This window comes from Coregonus clupeaformis, chromosome 6 (assembly GCF_020615455.1).
Source record: "Coregonus clupeaformis isolate EN_2021a chromosome 6, ASM2061545v1, whole genome shotgun sequence".
Taxonomy (NCBI): Eukaryota; Metazoa; Chordata; class Actinopteri; order Salmoniformes; family Salmonidae; genus Coregonus; species Coregonus clupeaformis.
In genome coordinates this window covers 42,675,071-42,701,573 of record NC_059197.1, presented here as the reverse complement: position 1 = coordinate 42,701,573, position 26,503 = coordinate 42,675,071, and the positions used below count along the sequence as shown (strand labels likewise).

Sequence of the window (26,503 nt, the reverse complement as noted above, 5' to 3'; positions counted from 1 at the left end):
TTGTAATACAACAACACCATCATTCTGTAGCTCCGTCCCGTGACTGAACACAACCGCATTCACACATAGAATGGAGCCACCACCTTCTCTCAACCATAGACAATTGTTGCACATTCAGCCTTTGCATTCCTCCCACCACTGTCACCTCTCATGACCGATCGCCTCATCACCCTCTCCTGACAGAGGTGTTTACACAAGGAGAGAGAGAGAGGGATTACTAGGGAGGAGAGGAGGAGATGAGCGGATTGTTTAAGCTCTGTTGGCTGTGTCCTGGCCCCCTGTCACCTCGCCGCAGCCCCTCTCTGGGATGAGTTTGATCCTGATCTCCTGGGACGCCTCGCTCCCCTCCTGCCCGCTCCATTTCGGTCCTCTCGGAACCCCTGCCGAGAGTGGCCATGGTGACAGGAGGGAACACTGGTCGTTCCGGGGTGCAGCTTCCCCTGTGTGTCACTGGGGGCCGAGGAGAGGGGAGGAGAGGAGAGGAGAGGGGAGGAGGAGAAGAGTGGAGGAGGAGGGGGTATTGTTTGGGGGACGAGAGATCTAGGGAGACTATACAGAGACACACATGGGATGGTGATGTTAAGAAGAGAGAGGGAGGGAAGGAGGGAGAGAGTGGTGAGGATGAGGGAGGACGGGGGGTGAGGGTAATGGACATTGGTCCGTTTGGCCGTAGGGCACATCATGGTGGACTCACACAAACCCTCTCTGACAGGGCAGGGGAGGTGGGACACTCATACACACACACACTTGCATGCAAGTGCGCACACACACACACAGACAGACAGACAGACAGACACACGCACAAACACACACACAAAGCGGTCCCCAGCACATAACACCAGCTGCCTTATTTGCTCATTGACATTTTCGCTCCCTCTCTGTCTCTCTGTCTCAGTTTCTCTGCGTGTCTCATATTCACAGACCGCCAACTCTCTCTCTCTTTCTCTCTCTCTCTCTCTCTCTCTCTCTCTCTCTCTCTCTCTCTCTCTCTCTCTCTCTCTCTCTCTCTCTCTCTCTCTCGCTCGCTCTCGCTCTATTTCTCTCACTATCTCTCTCTCTCTCTCTTTCTCTCTCTCTCTCTCGCTCTCGCTCTCGCTCTCGCTCTATTTCTCTCACTATCTCTCTCTCTATTTCTCTCTCTCTCTCTCTCTCTCTCTCTCTCTCTCTCTCGCTCTCGCTCTATTTCTCTCACTATCTCTCTCTCTCTTTCTCTCTCTCTCTCCTTCTCTCTCTATTTCTCTCGCTATCTCTCTCTCACACACACACAACATCTCCCCTGCACATAATGAACATATACATTATGCTCAGACAAGTAAAAGTTGACCCCGTGCACACACACACCCGAGCTCTGTGATTTTGAACCGTTTTGAGAGAAGTGAATTGAAGAGATCTTCTCTCTACCTCTCTGCAGAGGGCATCTCTACCCACCTCTCCTTCTTGCTACCTTGGGCAATATAGTCCAGTCATGGGAGAGTTTATTTACATGCAGTGTAGTTGCAGTTTCCACCACATCTCTAAGCCTCTTTCATAGCGGTGCTGTACCCCGACTCCACTGCCAGTATGTACTGTACCAGAGGAGGCTGGTTGAAGGAGCGATAGGAGGACGGGCTCATTGTAATGGCTGGAGTAGAATTAATAGAATGTAGTCCAATGCGTTATTTCCATGTGCTTGATGTGTTTGGTACTATTCCATTTATTTCATTCCAGTCATAACAATGAGCCCATCTTTCTATAGCTCCTCCCACCAGCCTCCTCTGTACTGTAGCATTCAACTGGGTGATGAACAAACGGCGGCCAATTTGTACCAGAACATTGTACAGTACATGCATTTCTTACTTTTAACTCTCTGAATGAAGAAATTATGAAATATCCTTTGAGTGATGGGAATCTCCCTCCCTCCCTCCCTCCCTCCCTCCCTCCCTCCCTCCCTCCCTCCCTCGCTCTCCTTCCCTCCGTTCCGCTCTCTTTCCCTCCCTCCGTCCCGCTCTCTTTCCCTCCCTCCGTACTCCTCTCCAAAGAGCCGTTGAGAGTGACTCTATCTCCTAAGAACCTGAAGACGGGCATCAGCAGCACAGTGATCCTGTCGTGTGCCGTGCAGGGTTCTCCCCACTTCACCGTGTCCTGGTACCGCAACACAGAACCCGTCCTCTTCGACCAGCACTTCTCCATCCAGGGGGCCCACAACGAGACTCTGTTCATCGCCGCTGCCCAGAAGAGACATTCGGGAGCCTACCAGTGCTTCGCCACCCGCAAGGGCCAGACCGCACAGGACTTCTCCATCATACTGCTGGAGGGTAAGGAATGTGTGTGTGTGGGTTAAAGGGGTGGGTTGGGGTTGTGTGTGTGTGTTTGTGCCTATCAGTGTTTTGCCATCTGCAAGAACCAGACCTCATCGGGTGAGAAGTGTGAGGGATAGGCTGTGTGTGTGTGTGTGTGTGAGAGAGTGTGTGTGTGTGTGTGTGTGCACGCGTTCGTGCATCGGAAATGACCCAATACCTAGCCTCTAACCTCTCCCCCCTCTCCATCCCTTCCTCAGATGGTACACCCCGTATTGTGTCCTCCTTCAGTGAGCGCGTGGTGGTCCCAGGGGAACCCTTTTCCCTCATGTGCGCTGCCAAAGGCGCCCCTCCCCCCACCATCACCTGGACTCTGGATGATGAGGCTGTGGCCAGGGACCCGTCCCGGGTGAGGGCCAGCCAATACACGCTGTCGGACGGCTCCACCGTGTCCCATGTCAACGTCAGCAGCCCGGAGATCCACGACGGAGGGGTGTATCGCTGCGCCGCACGCAACTCGGCCGGTAGCGCCGAGTACCAAGCGCGCATAAACGTAAGAGGTGCCTGTCTACTTTTCAATATCAGCCATAGGGTTCTAATACCCACCCTCCCAAACCACCTTACCTTTACCCCTCCTTCCCACTCCTCTCTTCTCCTCGCCTACTCTCCATTCCTTTTCTCCCTCGCTTTCTCTCTGTGTGTGTGTGTGTGTGCCGTGTGTGTGTGTGCGTGCGTGTGTGTGTGTGTGTGTGTCTGTGCTACTTGTTTGTCCCCATGCCTTAATTTGTTATTTCCAAATATCTGTTGTTTTTCAACTCTCAACAGTTTTCTATTAGTCTTTGTTCTTCCAGCCCATATGTTTGTCTGTCACTGTCTCGCTCTATCCCTCCCCTGTCTCTACTCTACTCACTCTCTCACACTCTCTCTATTACACACACACAGACACACAGTTTGAGTGTCAAAGACAGCAGAGTGAACAGGGTATTCCTCCAGAAAGAAAGAGACAGAGGGACGTCCATGGCAGCCACAGTCTGACAGAGAGAGAGAGAGAGAGAGAGAGAGAGAGAGAGAGAGAGAGAGAGAGAGAGCGAGAGAGAGAGAGAGAGAGACAGAGAGCGACACAGAGAGAGAGAGACACAGAGAGAGAGAGAGAGAGAGAGAGAGAGAGAGAGAGAGAGAGAGAGAGAGAGAGAGAGAGAGAGAGAGAGAGAGAGTAAGATAGGGGGGTTACAAAGAGTGTGAGATGGAGGGAGTAGATGGAGGATAAGGGGTGATAGAGAGATGTAGAAAGAGAGAGAGGTACGCAGAGAGGAGGAAGTGGAGAGGTAGAGACAGATGGTGAGGGACAGAGGGAGAACAGAGGAGAGGAGAGAGTGAGAAGAGGAGAGGAGAGCCAAGTCTCGTCTGAGCGTGTGTCAGAGGGGTGATGGGGAGCACTGATGACAGGCCTGGTGATGTCACTGTCACCGTGGTGATCGTCGGGAACAACAGTGAGGAGTGGCACTGATGGCCAGAGCCGTATCACTCTCCACCTCTCCATCCTCTCTCTCCATTACTTCCTTCTCTCTCTCCCTCTCTCCATCTCTCTCAGTAAGAGGCTCAGTTATGACATGTGTGTCTGCTCTAAGGAGACATGCCAGAACGCTACATTGGAGTGAGAATGAGTTGTTGCCAGGGACTCTCAAACCCAGCAGTAACACACACTCTGCTAGCACACATACTGATTCACATACACACTGACAGATGATAGACTCAATAACAGTAACTTACACTAAAACAAAAGTACCCCCCCCCCACACACACACACACAGACACACACACTCCACAGAAACTCACTCAATGTTGACTGACAGATGATACACTCAAATTGCAATAGCAAACACCAAACTGCACTTTCAGACAGACACACAAACACACACACACTTACACACATTTGAATTTGTGTGTGTGAGACAGTGTCTGAGAGAGGAGCAGTGTGACAGAGCTAGGGAATAATACATCTGGGGTTGACTCGTCAGAGCTGTGACTTCAAAGACCAACACACACTGAGAGAGAGAGAGAGAGAGAGAGACCCAACACTCTCCCGATGAACGCATCACACCTCCCTTTCTCTCCAGTCTGTCATCCCTCCATCTCTGTGTCACCATCCACCTGTCTGTCTCTCACCATCCCTCCTCTCTGTGTCACCATCCACCTGTCTGTCTCTCAACATCCCTCCTCTCTGTGTCACCATCCACCTGTCTGTTTCTCACCATCCAACCTCTCTGTGTCACCATCCACCTGTCTGTCTCTCACCATCCAACCTCTCTGTGTCACCATCCACCTGTCTGTCTCTCACCATCCCTCCTCTCTGTGTCACCATCCACCTGTCTGTCTCTCACCATCCCTCCTCTCTGTGTCACCATCCACCTGTCTGTCTCTCACCATCCCTCCTCTCTGTGTCACCATCCACCTGTCTGTCTCTCACCATCCAACCTCTCTGTGTCACCATCCACCTGTCTGTCTCTCACCATCCCTCCTCTCTGTGTCACCATCCACCTGTCTGTCTCTCACCATCCCTCCTCTCTGTGTCACCATCCACATGTCTGTCTCTCACCATCCCTCCTCTCTGTGTCATCATCCACCTGTCTGTCTCTCACCATCCCTCCTCTCTGTGTCACCATCCACCTGTCTGTCTCTCACCATCCAACCTCTCTGTGTCACCATCCACCTGTCTGTCTCTCACCATCCAACCTCTCTGTGTCACCATCCACCTGTCTGTCTCTCACCATCCCTCCTCTCTGTGTCACCATCCACCTGTCTGTCTCTCACCATCGGTCCTCTCTGGGTCCTCCAGCCCTGTTGCCCACGGTAACATACACATCATGCCATGTGTTTCCTCTTTCATTCTCCCCACCCGCCATCCTCAAACTGACTGTGGATGCATCCCAAATGGCACCCTATTCCCTTTTGACCAGAGTCTATAGGGTGCCATTTGGGACGCAGCCAGTGTTGATACAGATGTACAATATTAATTTGATCACTCTTTTGTTGCTGAGAATTTTCCTGCTCAGCAGGAAATGCAAACATGTAGTGTATTCAAGGCTTAAAAAGGCTTCCAGCACATACAGTACCAGTAAAAATGTTGGACACACCTACTCATTCAAGGGTTTTTCTTTATTTTTACTATTTTCTACATTGTAGAATAATAGTCATGACATCAAAACTATGAAATAACATATATGGAATCAAGTAGTAACCAACAAATCAAAATATATTTTATATTTGAGATTCTTCAAAGTAGCCACCCTTTGCCTTGATGACAGCTTTGCACACTATTGGCATTCTCTCAACCAGCTTCACCTGGAATGCTTTTCCAACAGTCTTGAAGGAGTTCCCACATATGCTGAGCACTTGTTGGCTGCTTTTCCTTCACTCTGCGGTCCAACTCATCCCAAACCATCTCAATTGGGTTGAGGTCGGGTGATGTGGCCAGGTCATCTGATGCAGCACTCCATCACTTTCCTTCTTGGTCAAATAGCCCTTACACAGCCTGGAGGTGTGTTGGGTCATTGTCCTGTTGAAAAATAAATGATAGTCTCACTAAGCGCAAACCAGAAGTGATGGCGTATCACTGCAGAATGCTGTGGTAGCCATGCTGGTTAAGTGTGCCTTGAATTCTAAATAAATCACAGACAGTGTCACCAGCAAAGCACCCCCACACCATCACACCTCCTCCTCCATGCTTCATGGTGGGAACCACACATGCAGAGATCATCCGTTCACCTACTCTGCGTCTCACAAAGACACAGCGGTTGGAACCAAACATTTGACCAAAGGACAGATTTCCACCGGTCTAATGTCCATTGCTCATGTTTCTTGGCCCAAGCAAGTCTCTTCTTATTATTGGTGTCCTTTAGTAGTGGTTTCTTTGCAGCAATTCGACCATGAAGGCCTGATTCAAACAGTCTCCTCTGAACAGTTGATGTTGAGATGTGTCTGTTACTTGAACTCTGTGAAGCATTCATTTTGGGCCGCAATTTCTGAGGCTGGTAACTCTAATGAACTGCAGCAGGGGTAACTCTGGGTCTTCCTTTCCTGTGGCAGTCCTCATGAGAGCCAGTTTCATCATAGCGCTTGATAGTTTTTGCAACTGCACTTGAAGAAACTTTCGAAGTTCTAGAAATTTTCCAGATTGACTGAACTTCATGTCTTAAAGTACTGATGGACTGTTGTTTCTCTTTGCTTATTTGAGGTGTTCTTGCCATAATATGGACTTGGTCTTTAACCAAATAGGGCTATCTTCTGTATACCAACCCTACCTTCTCACAACACAACTGATTGGCTCAAACACATTAAGAAGGAAAGAAATTCCACAAATTAACTTTTAAGAAGGCACACCTGTTAATTGAAATGCATTACAGGTGTCTACCTCATGAAGCTGGTTGAGAGAATGCTAAGATTGTGCAAAGCTGTCATCAAGGCAAAGGGTGGCTACTTTGAAGAATCTAAAATCTAAAATATGTTTTGATTTGTTAAATTCTTTTTTGGTTACTACATGATTCCATACAGTATGTGTTATTTCATGGTTTTGATGTCTTCACTATTATTCTACAATGTAGAAAATAGTAAACATAAAGAAAAACCCTGGAATGAGTAGGTGTGTCCAAACTTTTGACTGGTACTATACGTATATGAGGAGACTGTAATGTAATGAATCTAGAAGCTAAAATCACCTAGGATGCACTGAGATAGTCAGGATATTGCAACATAAATGCATTACAATAATTATGTAGGTTTTATTCATACACTCACCATAACACTGGAAATAGACACACACACAGTTGCATGCACATGCACACACACACAGACACAAACACATACACAGATTAGATCGAAATGGGACAGGGCATTCTAACCCCATATCCATCCATACACCCTACCCTCCCTCCCTTCCTCCCTCCCTCCTTTCCTCCCCTCTTTCCCCCCTCCTTCTCTTCACTACCCTCTGACTACCCCATATCTCTCTCCTATCTCTCTTCTCTCTCTCGCTCTCCTCTCTCTCTTCTCTCTCTCGCTCTCCTCTCTCTCCTCTCTCTCTCTCTCTCTCTCTCTCTCTCTCTCTCTCTCTCTCTCTCTCTCTCTCTCTCTCTCTTTCTTTTTCTCTTTCTCTCTCTATCTTTCTCTCTCAGGTTCTCCCAGGATCAGGGATATGCGTAACATCACGGCGGTGGCTGGAAGGAACACCTTTATAAACTGCCGTGTGATTGGTTATCCCTACTACTCAATCAAGTGGTACAAGGAGGGGCTTCTGCTGCCTGACAACCATCGTCAGGTGGGTGCATTTTATTCTTCAAATTTTTATCAATTTTGTACACAAACAAGAGCAACAAGAAAAACCCAACTAACGACAACAATCACCTTTGCATCATGCTACATGAACAACCCATTGAAGAAATAGTCATATCTCAGATGCAAAGTTTACTGTGTTCCAAACTGCACTGTATTCCCTTCACAGTGCTTTTGACCAGCGCCCTATGGACCCTGGCCAAAAGTAGTGTACTATATTAGGAATAGGGTGCCATTTGGGATGCAGAACTGTATAAATCAAGCCCCTATGTCAACTATTGAAGTGCTAGTATGGTCAGGGAATCTTAATCCTAATCTTTATCTTAATCTTAGGTGGTGTATGAGAATGGTACTCTGAAGCTAAGTGATGTCCAGAAGGTCTTGGACGAGGGGGCGTACCTCTGCAGCGTGCTCATCCAACCACAGATCTTCATCAGCCAGACCGTCTATGTCCAAGTCAAAGGTCAGAGGTCACTTACTCTACAGGAAGTGGGGTGGGGTCGTAGTTTATTTGTGTGTTCAGTTGTAGTCCAAGTGTCTCTGTATGCTTGTGGCTGTCTGTGTTACTGGAAGCTGTGCTGTGTATTGAGAGAAGGGAGATTGGGTGTACGTCACTGAGTGTGTGTGTATTTGAGTATGCTTGTGAGTGAGTTAGTTTGTGTTTGAATGAATGTTTGGGAGAAAGAGAGAGTGAGAGAGCGAAAGAGAGAGAGTGCACGCGTTACCTCTAATAACCTCTGATTAAGGGCCAGAGTGGGCTACTGCACCCTCTCAACCACTCAGCAATTACACAAAGCAAGAGTGCTATTGTGTGGATATATATATATATATATATATATATATATATATATATATATATGTGTGTGTGTGTGTGTGTCAGAGCACAGGGTCAAGACTGTATTGCTTGTATGTTGCCTGTTTTAATGTGTGTGTTGATGAGGTTGAATGTGTGCTTGTCATAGGAAGACTGAAAGGTGTGTCATCTGGTGTTTGTGTGTTTGTGTGCATCTCGTCATTTCTCTGATTTAATTAGATTAATTTTAACGAGGCCCAAATTAAATCCCCCAGATGTCTCAGCTCTACGTAGACCCCCCCCCCCCCCCCCACACACACACACACACACACACACACACACACACACTCCTTGCCCCCTACTCCTACTGTGGTCACCATGGCAACACCAATCTTCCCCCTGCCGATTGGGCTCTAATTAGAGCAGCTATTATGGGCTGGAGAGGAGAGGAGAGGGCTGGGGAGCCGGGGAGACGCTGGGTTCCAGGATTAGACTGACTGGAGATCACAGGGAAGGTTACTCACCATAAACTACCAAACAGCCCACCACCCAGTCTGAATCACTCAACATGAACTCTCCCTCTCTCTCTCTTTCTCTCTCTCTCTCTCTCTCTCTCTCTCTCTCTCTCTCTCTCTCTCTCTCTCTCTCTCTCTCTCTCTCGCTCTCTCTCTCTCGCTCTCTCATATGCATGTATCTGCTTTCCTCCCTTTCTGTCTCTACCCTCATCTTATTCTATCTCTCTCTCCCTCCTGTATTCTGTCTCACAGTGCCCCCTCTGATCCAACCCTTTGACTTCCCCCCCACCTCCATTGGGAAGCTCATGTACATCGCCTGTGTGGTGTCGTCTGGCGACATGCCCATCCATATCACTTGGCGTAAGGATGGCCAGGAGATTGTGCCCTCGTCCGGCGTCAACATCGAGACCAAGGAGTACATGAGCTCACTGCAGATCGGCAAGGTGTCGCTCAAACACAACGGCAACTACACATGCATCGCTAGCAACGACGCCGCCACCGTCAGCTCTGAGAGACAGCTCACTGTCACAGGTGAGACAGGACCAGTTGACAGACAGACAGACAGACCCACCGTCAGGCTCCAAGTTTAATCTCCTCCCTCCCCTCCCCTTAGTGCCTCCTCAGTTTGTGGTCCAGCCCAATAACCAGGATGGGATCTACGGCAAGGCGGGGGTCCTCAACTGCTCCGTGGATGGATACCCCCCTCCCAAAGTCATGTGGAAGCACGCCAAAGGTACCCATCCTCACCTGTCGAATTATAGCATTTACCATTGCTGTATATCTAGCCATGTTTGAAATCAGCCTAAATCATTCAGACATCCTATACCATTTAGCAGACGTGTTTATCCAAAGTGATTTACAACAGTCAGTGCGTCTACCAACTGAGAACCACTATAATATAGTGGCATATGATCTTGATAATCATAGTGGAATCATCAGTGAAATCCACTCACCCCCTCTGTAGGTATAGGAAACCCCCAGCAGTACCACCCAGTGCCTCTGACCGGTCGGATCCAGATCATGGGGAATGGCTCCCTGCTGATTCGTCACGTCCTGGAGGAGGACCGGGGCTACTACCTCTGTCAGGCCTCCAACGGAGTGGGCTCCGACATCAGCAAGAGCATGGTCCTGACCGTCAAGAGTGAGTCTGACCACAACCTGACCATGACCACACATTCTCAACCTCACACTAGGGCGAAAGGTAACCTAGCGGTTAGAGCGTTGGGCCAGTAAACAAAAGGTCGCTAGTTTGAATACCTGAGCCGACAAGGTGAAAAATCTGTAAATGTGCCCTTGAGCAAGGCACTTAACCCTAATATACTCCAGGTGTGCTGTACAACTATGGCTGACCATGTAAAGCAACACATTTCACTGCACCTATCTGTTGTATGTGACAATAAAAACACACCATGCTCTCAACCACACACACATACTGGGTGGGCTCTGATATCAGCAAAAAGCATGGTCCTGACACTCAAAAGTGAGTCTGACCGCAACCTGACCAAACAGTGAGGAACATTAACAAGGTACTTTATCACATATCAAAGAACATGGAGAAAACTAGCTGCTATGAGTTAATAAAAATAAGGATAGCTACTCCTCTGGTTCAACAAAGGGGTTTAACACACCTTCCTGGTATAGAGATCACGGCTTTGCTATTGTATCCCACTGAAGATGGCTGCCGTTAGGGCTGTTTGGGAACACTCTGTGAGCCTAGTGCATCAGCCTTCTCCTTCTGCTCTCTCTCAAATCAAATCTAATCTAATCTAATTTATTGGTCACATACACATGGTTAGCAGATGTTATTTGCGAGAGTAGCGAAATGCTTGTGCTTCTAGTTCCGACATTGCAGCAATATCTAGCAAGTAATATCTAACAGTTCTACAACAAAAACCTAATACACACAAATCTAAGTAAAGGAATGGAATAAGAATATATAAATATATGGATGAGCAATGTCATTATCATTATCAGAGTGGCATAGTCTAAGATGCAATAGATAGTATAGAATACAGTATTTTTGTAAATATTTGAGTATATCTTTTCATGTGACAACACTGAAGAAATGACACTTTGCTACAATGTAAAGTAGTGAGTGTACAGCTTGTATAACATTGTAAATTTGCTGTCCCCTCAAAATAACACAACACACAGCCATTAATGTCTAAACCACTGGCAACAAAAGTGAGTACACCCCTAAGTGAAAATGTCCAAATTGGGCCCAATTAGCCATTTTCCCTCCCCGGTGTCATGTGACTTGTTAGTGTCTCAGGTGTGAATGGGGAACAGGTGTGTTAAATTTGGTGTCATCGCTCTCACACTCCCTCATACTGGTCACTGGAAGTTCAACATGGCACCTCATGGCAAAGAACTCTCTGAGGATCTGAAAAAAAGAATTGTTGCTCTACATAAAGATGGCCTGGGCTATAAGAAGATTGCCAAGACCCTGAAACTGAGCTGCAGCACGGTGGCCAAGACCATAGAGCGGTTTAACAGGACCGGTTCCACTCAGAACAGGCCTCGTCATGGTCGACCAAAGAAGTTGAGTGCACGTGCTCAGCATCATATCCAGAGGTTGTCTTTGGGAAATAGACGTATGAGTGATGCTAGCATTGCTGCAGAGGTTGAAGGGGTGGGGGGTCAGCCTGACCATACGCCGCACACTGCATCAAATTGGTCTGCATGGCTGTCGTCCCAGAAGGAAGCCTCTTCTAAAGATGATGCACAAGAAAGCTTGCAAACAGTTTGTTGAAGACAAGCAGACTAAGGACATAGATTACTGGAACCATGTCCTGGGGTCTGATGAGACCAAGATAAACGTATTTGGTTCAGATGGTGTCAAGCGTGTGTGGCGGCAACCAGGTGAGGAGTACAAAGACAAGTGTGAGGGAACCATGAATGCCAACATTTACTGTGACATACTGAAGCAGAGCATGATCCCCTCCCTTCGGAGACTGGGCCGCAGGGCAGTATTCCAACATGATAATGACCCCAAACACACCTCCAAGACGACCACTGCCTTGCTAAAGAAGCTGAGGGTAAAGGTGATGGACTGGCCAAGCATGTCTCCAGACCTAAACCCTATTGAGCATCTGTGGGGCATCCTCAAACGGAAGGTGGAGGAGTGCAAGGTCTCTAACATCCACCAGCTCTGTGATGTCATCATGGAGGAGTGGAAGAGGACTCCAGTGGCAACCTGTGAAGCTCTGGTGAACTCCATGCAAAAGAGGGTTAAGGCAGTGCTGGAAAATGATGATGGCCACACAAAATATTGACACTTTGGGCCCAATTTTGACATTTTCACTTAGGGGTGTACTCACTTTTGTTGCCAGCGGTTTAGACAGTAATGGCTGTGTGTTGTGTTATTTTGAGGGGACAGTAAATGTACACTGTTATACAGTGGGGAGAACAAGTATTTGATACACTGCCGATTTTGCAGGTTTTCCTACTTACAAAGCTTGTAGAGGTCTGTCATTTTTATCATAGGTACACTTCAACTGTAAGAGACGGAATCTAAAACAAAAATCCAGAAAATCACATTGTATGATTTTTAAGTAATTAATTTGCATTTTATTGCATGACATAAGTATTTGATCACCTACCAACCAGTAAGAATTCCGGCTCTCACAGACCTGTTAGTTTTTCTTTAAGAAGCCCTCCTGTTCTCCACTCATTACCTGTATTAACTGCACCTGTTTGAACTCACTACCTGTATAAAAGACATCTGTCCACACACTCAATCAAACAGACTCCAACCTCTCCACAATGGCCAAGACCACAGAGCTGTGTAAGGACATCAGGGATAAAATTGTAGACCTGCACAAGGCTGGGATGGGCTACAGGACAATAGGCAAGCAGCTTGGTGAGAAGGCAACAACTTTTGGCGCAATTATTAGAAAATGGAAGAAGTTCAAGATGACGGTCAATCACCCTCGGTCTGGGGCTCCATGCAAGATCTCACCTCGCGGGGCATCAATGATCATGAGGAAGGTAAGGGATCATCCCAGAACTACACGTCAGGACCTGGTCAATGACCTGAAGAGAGCTGGGACCACAGTCTCAAAGAAAACCATTAGTAACACACTACGCCATCATGGATTAAAATCCTGCAGCGCACGCAAGGTCCCCCTGCTCAAGCCAGCGCATGTCCAGGCCCATCTGAAGTTTGCCAATGACCATCTGGATGATCCAGAGGAGGAATGGGAGAAGGTCATGTGGTCTGATGAGACAAAAGTAGAGCTTTTTGGTCTAAACTCCACTCGCCGTGTTTGGAGGAAGAAGAAGGATGAGTACAACCCCAAGAACACCATCCCAACCGTGAATCACGGAGGTGGAAACATCATTCTTTGGGGATGCTTTTCTGCAAAGGGGACAGGACGACAGCACCGTATTGAGGGGAGGATGGATGGGGCCATGTATCGCGAGATCTTGGCCAACAACCTCCTTCCCTCAGTAAGAGCATTGAAGATGGGTCGTGGCTGGGTCTTCCAGCATGACAACGACCCGAAACACACAGCCAGGGCAACTAAGGAGTGGCTCCGTAAGAAGCATCTCAAGGTCCTGGAGTGGCCTAGCCAGTCTCCAGACCTGAACCCAATAGAAATTCTTTGGAGGGAGCTGAAAGTCCGTATTGCCCAGTGACAGCCCCGAAACCTGAAGGATCTGGAAAAGGTCTGTATGGAGGAGTGGGCCAAAATCCCTGCTGCAGTGTGTGCAAACCTGGTCAAGACCTACAGGAAACGTATGATCTCTGTAATTGCAAACAAAGGTTTCTGTACCAAATATTAAGTTCTGCTTTTCTGATGTATCAAATACTTATGTCATGCAATAAAATGCAAATTAATCACTTAAAAATCATACAATGTGATTTTCTGGATTTTTGTTTTAGATTCTGTCTCTCACAGCTGAAGTGTACCTATGATAAAAAATTACAGACCTCTACATGCTTTGTAAGTAGGAAAACCTGCAAAATCGTCAGTGTATCAAATACTTGTTCTCCCCACTGTACAAGCTCTACACTCACTGCTTTACATTGTAGCAAAGTGTCATTTCGTCAGTGTTGTCACATGAAAAGATATACTGAAATATTTACAAAAATGTGAGGGGTGTACTCACTTTTGTGAGATACTGTACATATGAGATGGGTAATGCAAGATATGTAAACATATAAGTTCTTGCTACCATGGAAAGGTAAAAACCTGTCTATTTGTGGAAAAATCACCCTGATTAACTCTTTAGTATTATCCCAGTTTACCTAAAAAATATTCATTTTTATTTGGAACGTAAGCCAGACAAAATTAAACGGGCCTATTTATGTAATGAATATGAATTCGGAGGACAGAAATTATTAAATATTAAAACTTTAGACCTACCACTAAAAGCGTAAGTCATATGGAAGTTATACTTAAACCTGAACTGGTTCTCTAGCAAATTAGTAAGATTGTCTCACCCCATGTTCAAGAATGGCCTTTTTCCCTTTATTCAGATTACAACCTCTCACTTTCAGTTATTTGAAAAGGAAATCATCTCCCAAATATCACTATTTCTAAAACAAGCCATAGAAAGTTGGTTGCAATTTCAATTTAATCCTCCAGAAACGACAGAACAAATAATGCAACAAATATTGTGGTTAAAATCAAATATACTAATTGATTAAAAAAACTGTATTTTTTGAAAAAAATTATAATCTTCATAAATGACATCATAGGTAGGACTGGTGGAGTTATGTCGCACATGCAGCTAACAAAATCATATGGACATTTCTGCTCTACCCAAAATTACAGCCAAATAATTGCTGCATTACCACAAAAATGGAAGAGGAAAGTGGAAGGGGGAAAAGTAAGGAACTTGTCTGTCGGCCCTCCATTAAAGGACATAATTGGTTAAAGAAAATTGTGATAAATAAAAAAGTATACCAGTTTAATTTAAGGACCAAAGGATTAACAGCCGTCCCATATAGATTGCAAAATAGTTAGGAAGAGATTTTTGACGTACCGATTCCATGGCATAGTGTTTATGAACTGATACGCAAAACGACGTCGGATTCAAAATGTTATTTACATGGGGGATACAATCTTCCCAGCTCTTCAGATTTTGCTGCGAAGAGACAGAATCATTAGATCATTTGTTTTGGTACTGTCCATTTGTAGCTTGATTTTGGACTCAGGTCCAGGAATGGCTGAAGGATTGCAATATTTACCTGGAGCTAACCCTGCATATAGCACTACTGGGTGATCTGAAAAGTCATAGTCAATCGATCAATAATATAGTAATACTTTTAGCAAAAATGTTTATTTTCAATTTACAATCTGTAGAAACAATGAGAATAGAAGGGTTCAGAACTTTTATGAAACATCACAGTACAGTTGAAAAATATATGGCAAATATAAATCCAATATGGATGGTGTTAAGAGATAGATGGGAGGTGTTGAATGGAGCTGAAGGATGGGACTAATAACAACTAACAACAACTAATAACAACAAGATAACTAATGTAAAGCATACTGTGTCCATAATAAGTATTTAGGTTATAGGTTGAGAGTTTTTGTGAAAGAGCACAGTTAGAAAGATCTGGCATATAGAAGCAAACCGGATGGACATCATGAAAATGTTCGGAGAGATTGAGGGTAGAGGAAGTTCAGGAGTAAAAACAATCAAAATTGAATTATTGTAAAATTGACTTTGTCCATTGAATATATATAAGCTGGAAGTAGAGGCCGAAGCGTTGTTGTTCACTAGTTTACTCCAATTAGGGAAGGGGTGGTGGGGTTGGAAAGTAATAAAGGGAAACATGTTTTTTTTAAAGGATATGTATATATATATATATATATATATATATGTGTGTGTGTGTGTGTGTGTGTATGCGAGCGAAAAAAACATATGGGGGGTTGAAAGAGATGCAGAAAATTACATTAATGGAAGTTACAATCTATCTGCAATATTAAAGTTGATCTACCTATCTTAATAATGTTAAGATATGTTAACATTATTAAGATTGTCAGGGGTGCTGAAGGTGGGTGTGGTGCAGGAATCAAGCGCAGGACGCAGAAGCTAAGTCCAAAAGACTTTAGTGAATTATTCGCGTAGTACACGAGCACAATAAGCCCGGAGGCGAAATAAAGGCGCACACAGGCGTCAAACAAAAGGCGCACGAACATGTGCGAAAACCTCTCCAAACAACGGAGGGAAGTACGTAGCTCAGAACACCAAAACAGAAGAGCAATCACACACAACACCATACACACACAACGAGAACTAAATAGGACACTAATGAGGACTAACTAGACACAGGTGTACAACATCAAGACAAAACCAAACGAACATGAAACATAGATCGGTGGCAGCTAGTACTCCGGGGACGACGACCGCCGAAACCTGCCCGAACAAGGAGGAGGAGCAGCCTCGGCCGAAACCGTGACAGTACCCCCCCCTTGACGCGCGGCTCCAGCCGTGCGCCGACCCCGGCCCCGGGGACGACCAGGAGGGCGCGGAGCAGGGCGCGCGGGATGGTCCCGGTGGAACTCCGACAGGAGAGATGGGTCTAGGATGTTCCTCCGCGGCACCCAGCACCTCTCCTCCGGGCCGTACCCCCCCCACTCCACGAGATACTGGAGACCCCCCATCCGGCGTCTTGAGTCCAAGATGGACCGAACGGTGTACGCCGGAGCCCCCTCGATGTCCAGTGGGGGCGGAGGAGTCTCTCCTATCTCACCTTCCTGGAGTGGACCAGCTACCACCGGCCTGAGAAGAGACACATGGAACGAGGGGTTAATATTCTTATATTCAACAGGCAGATGTAACCTATAACACACCTCGTTCAATCTTCTCAGGACTTTAAAAGGCCCCACAAACCGCCGACCCAGCTTCCGGCAGGGCAGGCGGAGGGGTAGGTTTCTGGTAGAGAGCCAGACTCGATCTCCGGGTGCGTACACCGGCCCCTCACTGAGGTGGAGATCGGCGCTCGCCTTGTGACGACGGATGGCCCGCTGCAGGCGGACGTGTGCAGCGTTCCACGTCTCTTCCGAGCGCCTCATCCAATCATCCACCACAGGGGCCTCGATCTGGCTCTGCTGCCAAGGTGCCAGAACCGGCTGGTAACCTAACACACATTGGAAGGGGGTTAGATTGGTAGAGGAGTGGCGGAGAGAGTTCTGGGCCATCTCGGCCCAGGGAATGTACCGAGCCCACTCCTCAGGCCGGTCCTGGCAATACGACCTCAGAAACCTACCCACATCCTGGTTGACTTGTTCTACCTGCCCGTTACTCTCCGGGTGGTACCCTGAGGTAAGGCTCACCGAGACCCCCAAACGCTCCATGAACGCTCTCCATACTCGGGAGGTAAACTGGGGGCCTCGATCAGACACTATATCCTCGGGTACCCCGTAATGCCGGAAGATGTGGGTAAATAGTGCCTCTGCGGTTTGTAGGGCAGTAGGAAGACCCGACATAGGGAGAAGACGACAGGCCTTCGAGAACCGGTCCACAACGACCAGGATGGTGGTATTCCCCTGAGAGAGGGGAAGGTCTGTCACAAAATCCACCGAGAGGTGGGACCATGGTCGTTGTGGAACGGGCAGGGGTTGTAACTTACCCCTGGGCAGGTGTCTGGGCGCCTTACACTGGGCGCACACCGAGCAGGAGGAGACATAAACCCTCACATCCCTGGCTAACGTGGGCCACCAGTATTTAGTGCTAAGACAATGCACTGTCCGGCCAATACCCGGATGTCCAGAGGAGGGTGACGTGTGAGCCCAGTAAATGAGTCGATCCCGAATCTCGAGCGGAACGTACTTCCGACCCTCAGGACACTGTGGAGGGCTGGGGTCGGTGCACACGCTCGCTCGATTCGGCATCGACCTCCCACACCACCGGTGCCACAAGACAAGACTCTGGTAGTATGGGAGTAGGCTCAACGGACCTCTCCTCTGTGTCATACCGCCGGGACAGCGCATCTGCCTTACCATTCTGGGACCCAGGGATGTACGTGATTTTAAATACGAACCTGGCGAGAAACATACTCCATCGAGCCTGGCGAGGGTTCAGTCTCCTCGCTGCCCGGATGTACTCCAGGTTCCGATGGTCAGTCAAAATGAGGAAAGGGTGTTGAGCCCCCTCAAGCCAATGCCTCCACACCTTAAGGGCCTGAACTACAGCTAACAGCTCCCTGTCCCCGACGTCATAATTTCGCTCCGCCGGGCTGAGCTTTTTAGAGTAAAAAGCACAGGGGCGGAGTTTAGGTGGCGTGCCGGACCGTTGAGAGAGTACGGCCCCTATACCGGCCTCAGACGCGTCCACCTCGACCTGAAAGGGTAATGCGGGGTCCGGATGCGCCAGCACCGGAGCCGACGTAAACAGGTCCTTCAGTCTCCTAAAGGCCCTGTCCGCATCAGCTGACCACTGCAGGCGCACCGGACCCCCTTTCAGAAGGGACGTGATAAGAGCTGCCACCTGTCCAAAACCCCGGATAAACCTCCGGTAGTAATTCGCAAAGGCCAAGAACTGCTGCACCTCTTTGACAGTGGTTGGGGTTTGCCAATTACGCACAGCTGACACACGATCCACCTCCATTCTCACCCCTGACGCGGACAACCGATAACCCAAAAAAGGAGACCGACTCCTGGAAAAACAGACATTTCTCTGCCTTGACATATAGGTCGTGCTCCAACAGCCTCCTCAATACACGACGCACCAGGGCTATATGCTCGGCTCGGGTAGACGAGTACACTAGAATGTCATCAATGTACACGACCACCCCTTGCCCCTGCATATCCCGGAAAATGTCATCTACGAAGGATTGGAAGACTGATGGAGCATTCATCAACCCATATGGCATGACGAGATACTCGAAATGACCTGACGTGGTACTAAACGCTGTTTTCCATTCGTCGCCCTCCCTAATGCGCACCAAGTTATACGCGCTCCTGAGATCCAGTTTTGTGAAAAACCGCGCTCCATGCAATGACTCCGTCATGGTCGCAATCAGAGGGAGTGGATAACTGTATTTCACAGTAATCTGATTGAGACCACGGTAATCGATGCACGGGCGCAACCCTCCATATTTTTTCTTCACAAAGAAGAAGCTAGAGGAGGCGGGAGAAGTGGAGGGCCGTATGTATCCCTGTCTCAAAGATTTGGCTATGTAAGTTTCCATAGCTTTTCTCTCCTCTTGAGACAAAGGATACACGTGGCTCCGTGGGAGCGCTGCTCCTGCCTGGAGATCAATTGCACAATCCCCCTGTCTATAAGGAGGCAACTGCGTCGCCCTAGCTTTACTAAACACGAGAGCTAAATCCCCATATTCAGGCGGAATGTGCAGTGCGGGCACTTGGTTTGGACTTTCCACCGAAGTCGCCCCTACGGAAACACCCAGACATCGCCCCTCACACTGAGCAGACCACCCATTGAGAGCCCTCTGTTGCCACGAAATAGCAGGGTTATGGGTGCTTAACCAGGGAATTCCCAGCACCACCGGGTACGCAGGAGAGTCGATCAGATACAACTGTATAGTCTCCTCATGACCCCCCTGCGCACACATCTTAAGTGGCGCTGTGACTTCCCTGATCAACCCCGACCCCAACGGGCGACTATCTAAAGCATGAACGGGAAAAGGCTTGTCAACAGGTAGGAGAGGGATCCCTAAATCTAAACAAAATTCCCAGCTGCGCCTGAATCTACTAGCGCCTTATGCTGGGAATGAGGTGCAACCTGTGGAAAACAAACAGGTATACAAAAGTGCGCAACAGAGAGCTCTGGGTAAGTGGGGCGTCTACTCACCTGGGAAGGCTCCCCAGTACGTGGCCTGTTGTCTCCTCCCTCGGGGAACCCTCCCCAGCACCTGGCCGCAGTGTGCCCTCCACGACCGCACTTGGTGCAGGGGACAGGCCCCCTCGGGCTCCTCCTCTTCCTTTCTCTAGCGCCAGCACCCCCGAGCTCCATAGGGCTCGGCTCGGAGGTGCCGGAGGGTGGAATGGACGGACCCCACTCGGGACGTCCACGGGTGGCCAGCAGGGTGTCCAGACGGATGGACATATCGACCAACTGGTCGAAGGTGAAATTGGTGTCCCTGCAGGCCAACTCACGTTGAACGTCCTCCCGTAGGCTACATCGAAAGTGGTCGATGAGGGCCCGTTCATTCCACCCTGCGTCTGCCGCTAGAGTCCGGAACTCCAGCGCGAACGCCTGTGCGCTCCTCCTCCCCTGTCTCAGGTGGACTAGACGTTCCCCCGCCGCTTTGCACTCAGGTGGATGGTCGAACACGGCCTTGAAGCGACGGGAGAACTCGGCGTAGGAGATGGTGGTGGCGTCCATCCTCCTCCACTCGGCGTTGGCCCATTCCAACGCCTTGCCCGTGAGACAGGAGATGAGGGCGGAAACGCTCTCGTGTCCCGAGGGCACCGGGTGTACAGTGGCCAGGTAGAGCTCCACCTGCAGGAGGAACCCCTGACACCCGGCAGCTGTTCCGTCATACGCCCTCGGGAGCGAGAGCCGAATCCCACTGGGTTCCGGACCTGGGACTGGTGGACCGGCCGATGGGGGTGGCAGGGTAGGTGGAGGTGTGGGTACCCCTCTGGACTCCCATCGGTGCAGGGTGTTGATGACGTCCTGTAGAGCGGTCCCCAGTTGTCGTATCTGGTCATCCTGGCCGCGGACATGCTCCTCCAGCGACTCAGGCGTGACTGTTGCTCCTGCTGATTCCATTCTTAAAGGTGTGTGATTCTGTCAGGGGTGCTGAAGGTGGGTGTGGTGCAGGAATCAAGCGCAGGACGCAGAAGCTAAGTCCAAAAGACTTTAGTGAATTATTCACGTAGTACACGAGCACAATAAGCCCGGAGGCGAAATAAAGGCGCACACAAGCGTCAAACAAAAGGCGCACGAACATGTGCGAAAACCTCTCCAAACAACGGAGGGAAGTACGTAGCTCAGAACACCAAAACAGAAGAGCAATCACACACAACACCATACACACACAACGAGAACTAAATAGGACACTAATGAGGACTAACTAGACACAGGTGTACAACATCAAGACAAAACCAAACGAACATGAAACATAGATCGGTGGCAGCTAGTACTCCGGGGACGACGACCGCCGAAACCTGCCCGAACAAGGAGGAGGAGCAGCCTCGGCCGAAACCGTGACAAAGATAGTATAGTATATATACAGTGAGGGAAAAAAAGTATTTGATTCCCTGCTGATTTTATACGTTTGCCCACTGACAAAGACATGATCAGTCTATCATTTTAATGTTAGGTTTATTTGAACAGTGAGAGACAGAATAACAACAAAAAAATCCAGAAAAACCCATGTCAAAAATGTTATGAATTGATTTGCATTTTAATGAGGGAAATATGTATTTGACCCCTCTGCAAAACATGACTTAGTACTTGGTGGCAAAACCCTTGTTGCCAATCACAGAGGTCAGACATTTCTTGTAGTTGGCCACCAGGTTTGCACACATCTCAGGAGGGATTTTGTCCCACTCCTCTTTGCAGATCTTCTCCAAGTCATTAAGGTTTCGAGGCTGAGGTTTGGCAACTCAAACCTTCAGATCACTCCACAGATATTCTATGGGATTAATGTCTGGAGACTGGCTAGGCCACTCCAGGACCTTAATGTGCTTCTTCTTGAGCCACTCCTTTGTTGCCTTGGCCGTGTGTTTCGGGTCATTGTCATGCTGGAATACCCATCCACGACCCATTTTCAATGCCCTGGCTGAGGGAAGGAGGTTCTCACCCAAGATTTGACAGTACATTGCCCCGTCCATCGTCCCTTTGATGCGGTGAAGTTGTCCTGTCCCCTTAGCAGAAAAACACCCCCAAAGCATAATGTTTCCACCTCCATGTTTGACGGTGGGGATGGTGTTCTTGGGGTCATAGGCAGCATTCCTCCTCCTCCAAACACGGCAAGTTGAGTTGATGCCAAAGAGCTCCATTTTGGTCTCATCTGACCACAACACTTTCACCCAGTTCTCCTCTGAATCATTCAGATGTTCATTGGCAAACTTCAGACTGGCCTGTATATGTGCTTTCTTGAGCAGGGGGACCTTGCGGGCGCTGCAGGATTTCAGTCCTTCATGGCGTAGTGTGTTACCAATTGTTTTCTTGGTGACTATGGTCCCAGCTGCCTTGAGATCATTGACAAGATCCTCCCGTGTAGATCTGGGTTGATTCCTCACCGTTCTCATGATCATTGCAACTCCAAGAGGTGAGATCTTGCATGGAGCCCCAGGCCGAGGGAGATTGACAGTTATTTTGTGTTTCTTCCATTTGCGAATAATCGCACCAACTGTTGTCACCTTCTCACCAAGCTGCTTGGCGATGGTCTTGTAGCCCATTCCAGCCTTGTGTAGGTCTACAATCTTGTCCCTGACATCCTTGGAGAGCTCTTTGGTCTTGGCCATGGTGGAGAGTTTGGAATCTGATTGATTGATTGCTTCTGTGGACAGGTGTCTTTTATACAGGTAACAAGCTGAGATTAGGAGCACTCCCTGTAAGATTGTGCTCCTAATCTTAGCTCATTACCTGTATAAAATACACCCCTGGGAGCCAGAAATCTTTCTGATTGAGAGGGGGTAAAATACTATTTCCATCATTAAAATGCAAATCAATTTATAACATTTTTGACATGCGTTTTTCTGGATTATTTTGTTGTTATTCTGTCTCTCACTGTTCAAATAAACCTACCATTAAAATTATAGACTGATCATTTCTTTGTCAGTGGGCAAACGTACAAAATCAGCAGGGGATCAAATACTTTTTTCCCTCACTGTACATATGAGATTGGTAATGCAAGATATGTAAACATTAAAGTGGCATTATTAAAGTGACTAGTGTTCCATTTGTTAAAGTGGCCAGTGATTTTCAAGTCTGTATGTAGGCAGCAGCCTCTCTGTGCTAGTGATAGCTGTTTAACAGTCTGATGGCCTTGAGATAGAAGTTGTTTTTCAGTCTCTCGGTCCCAGCTTTGATGCACCTGTACTGTCCTCGCCTTCTGGATGATAGCGGGGTGAACAGGCAGTAGCTCGGGTGGTAATTGTCCTTGATTATCTTTTTGGCCTTCCTGTGACATCGGGTGCTGAAGGTGTCTTGGAGGGTGGGTAGTTTGCCCCCGGTGATGCGTTGTGCTGACTGCACCACCTTCTGGAGAGCCCTGCGGTTGTGGGCTGTGCAGTTGCCGTACCAGGTGGTGATACAGCCCGACAGGATGCTCTCAATTGTGCATCTGTAAAAGTTTGTGAGGGTTTTAGGTGACAGGCAAAATGTCTTCAGCCTCCTGAGGTTGAAGAGACGCTGTTGCGCCTTCTTCACTACACTGTCTATGTGGGTGGACCATTTCAGTTTGTCAGTGATATGTACGCCGAGGAACTTAAAACATTCCACCTTCTCCACTGCTGTCCAGTCGATCTGTCCTCTCTCTCATGAATCACTCAGTGTGTCAAAGCAAAGAGGCGACTCTGATAACACTACCATAGCTAGCTACAGTATACTGACACACAGAGAGAGTGACCATGGATAGACTGATGATACTATACAGATCAAGAGCGAGAGAGACAGAGAGAGAGAGAGAGACAGAGAGAGAGAGATTGATTTTATGACTCTAGGGATCAGTCTTCAAAAAACACTTTGTCCTTAATCATCTGCAATCAATCTGTCGACCCTGCACTGGCCTTCAGATACATCAGCATCTAAACACACACACACACCTTTGCCCTCGTGGTGTTGATAAACTGGTCTTATCGTGTATGTTAGCCTCTGACGCCTCTGGCCTGTGTCTAGCCGTAAATAGCAGACTGTCCTCCTGCAGCAACCTTACAGACAACAGAGACATTTCTCACTCACTCACTACCTTACTTTATCTTGCTCTCACTCGTTTTTGCTCTAGCTCTCTCCTCTCCTTCGCTCACTTGCTGTGTATGTGTCTCTCTCTCTGTCTCTGTCTCTGTCTCTGTCTCTGTCTGTCTCTCTCTCTCTCTCTCTCTCTCTCTCTCTCTCTCTCTCTCTCTCTCTCTCTCTCTCTCTCTCTCTCTCTCTCACTCTCTCTCTGAGACATTCTGAGACGGTGTTAGTGTTATTGATTGAACCGTTCCTCTCCTCTGCCTCCCTCAATTCTGTCAGTTTCGCTGGGCAGAGAGAGGGAGTAAAGGAGAGAGGGAGGAAAGTGGGAGAGAGAGATTAATAAGTGATGAAAACCAAACAGTGAAACTCTCCTCAGATTGATTGTGTGTGTGTGCGTGCGTGTGTGTGAGGATTAAGGGAGGAGCTGAAGAGGATGGTGTGAGTGATTGAAAAGGTAGAGAGAGGGATAGGTAGAGTGAACAATCTTCCGGGTGATCATTCACACAGTCCCCACTAAACAGAGTACGAGAGAGGAAGGCATGTAGTTCTTATCATTGACCATAGTTCTATTTTACTGTGATGCTACTTTATCATACAGAGATGAGTTTCCCAAAATATAAAGATCATCTTTAGCACTAAGATCATTGTTCCTCCATTGCCTAATGGACTTAATCTTTTAGTGCAGTGGGCTAAATCAGGGTCACACAGAGTGATTATTGGTAGTCTTAACCAAATCTACTTAGAAACGAAAGTATACACCTCACACACATGGTTATGGGCGTAAAAAAAATAAGACACCTGTACCATGTCAGATAAAGAGTTGAAATGTATTCAATTTTGAGTTTGCATCCCAATATTACACTTTATATACATCATAGAAGACTGAAATATAAATAAACCGTTTGACATAGAAACACCAGATTTTGGGCTTATTTAAAAAAATATATATATTCAAAATATTACCCATGAGGCCACTAGGTCATTTGACTGCAGGAAAGGGCTACAGAGTGACTCAATTGAAAAACTAAATTACACAATGTACATGGGACAATATTTAAAAAGTTAAATAGCTCAAAATGTCAATGACTTAAAAACCTCAAACCAACTATATATTGTAGAAATTCATATACAAACATTGAAAGCATTTAATTAATGATAGAACTAAAAGGTGTGCAACATGAAAATATTGTCTATTTACATTGTGGAATATATTGACGGTCCCTAACTAGCCCCAGAGATAGGCTGTCCAAAGTCAAACCATCGGAGGCACACTAGCCATCTGAAGCTAATTGGAAAATGAAGTTGACTAGCTTGCTAGCTAGCCAAGGCTAATTCCAGACACAAGACTTGACTGTTTCAATTTAAATCTCATTCTCAGTCGCATTTCCTAATGAGGAGGATTGAAACCGAGGCTAAATCAGTCATTTCAGCCCTCCTTTATGATGTTCTTAGTGCGAAAGTTGATTGTTATGTTTTGGTGGAAACTCATGTATAACTCCAACTCTGCCTGTAACTCTGTCCCATTATTTCCCCTACTTTCCTCGTCCCTCCTTCCATCCATCCCTTCATCCCACCATCATTCTTCCCTCCCTCCCTCTCTCTCCAGTCCCAGCAATGATCACGTCGCACCCCAACACCACCATGGCCATTAAGGGACAGGTTAAGGAGCTGAACTGCACAGCGAGGGGGGAATGGCCTATCATCATCCGTTGGGAGCGTGGTGACACAGTCATCGACCCAGACCGTAACCCTCGCTACGCCATCACCACCAGCCCCAACGAGAAGAGTGACGAAGTATTGTCTACGCTGAAGGTGTCACACAGATATACTGTAGACATATACACACACATAAACATACAGACTGACACACACACACACATCAGATACACCAAATGGAGGATATGCGATCATATGAGATATGTATGGAGGTGGCTTTACATACTGTCTCTCTCTCTCTCTCTCTCTCTCTCTCTCTCTCTCTCTCTCTCTCTCTCTCTCTCTCTCTCTCTCTCTCTCTCTCTCTCTCTCTCTCTCTCTCTCTCTCTCTCTCTCTCTCTCTCTCTCTCTCGCTCACTGTGTGTGTGTGTGTGTGTGTGTGTGTGTGTGTGTGTAGCTGAAGCCAGCAGAGCGTGGTGACTCGGTCTTCTTCTCCTGCCATTCCATAAACTCATATGGAGAGGGCCGGGGACTCATCCAGCTCACTGTTCAAGGTCAGTGGGTTAGACCACAACACAATCACCCGATGGAAATACTTGGGTCACATTCATTAGCGCACACTGTAGCAAAGTGTTTTGCAATGGAAAATTAAGTTCAGTTAATCATCCCTGTTTCAGTCTGTTTTCTTCCGTTTGGTGCCTAGTGAATATACCCCTGTATAACTATCTGCTTAGTGTGACATGAATCTGGAGAGAGAAAAATTCAGTACAGGATCACTTTCTTTCACACTATGCTTATGTTCCATTCCCTCTACATGCTTAGAATTATTTTTGCTATGTAGAACCTAAAGGGTTGTTCGACTGTCCTCATAGGGGAACCCTTCGAAGAACCCAATCCTTTTTAGTTCCAGGTAGAATCATTTTGGGTTCCATGTAGAACCCTCTGTAAAAAGGGTTCTACATGGAACCCAAAATGATTCTACCTGGAACTAAAAAGGATTCTACCTGGAACTAAAAAGGATTCTACCTGGAACTAAAAAGTGTTCTCCTAAGAGTGTATCTTTCTCCCTTACACCTTTCTGGCTTCATTTCTTTCTCTCC

General features: G+C 47.5%; 1 protein-coding gene across 5 annotated transcripts in view; it reads left to right on the top strand.

The window, feature by feature from the left end:
- Positions 1–26,503, top strand: part of LOC121567394 (Down syndrome cell adhesion molecule-like protein 1 homolog) — a 171,698-nt gene that overhangs the window by 110,262 nt on the left and 34,933 nt on the right. For 4 of the 5 annotated variants that reach the window (XM_041877413.1, XM_041877412.1, XM_041877411.1 and 1 more), the window contains exons 6-14: positions 2,019–2,294; positions 2,537–2,836; positions 7,448–7,590; positions 7,938–8,067; positions 9,165–9,443; positions 9,526–9,645; positions 9,877–10,053; positions 25,354–25,559; positions 25,861–25,957. In XM_041877413.1, the coding sequence (XP_041733347.1) occupies positions 2,019–2,294; positions 2,537–2,836; positions 7,448–7,590; positions 7,938–8,067; positions 9,165–9,443; positions 9,526–9,645; positions 9,877–10,053; positions 25,354–25,559; positions 25,861–25,957 (1,728 nt within the window). Of the gene's footprint in view, positions 1–2,018; positions 2,295–2,536; positions 2,837–7,447; positions 7,591–7,937; positions 8,068–9,164; positions 9,444–9,525; positions 9,646–9,876; positions 10,054–25,353; positions 25,560–25,860; positions 25,958–26,503 lie in introns of those variants that run through there. The other variant, XM_041877414.1, reaches the window with a different exon arrangement.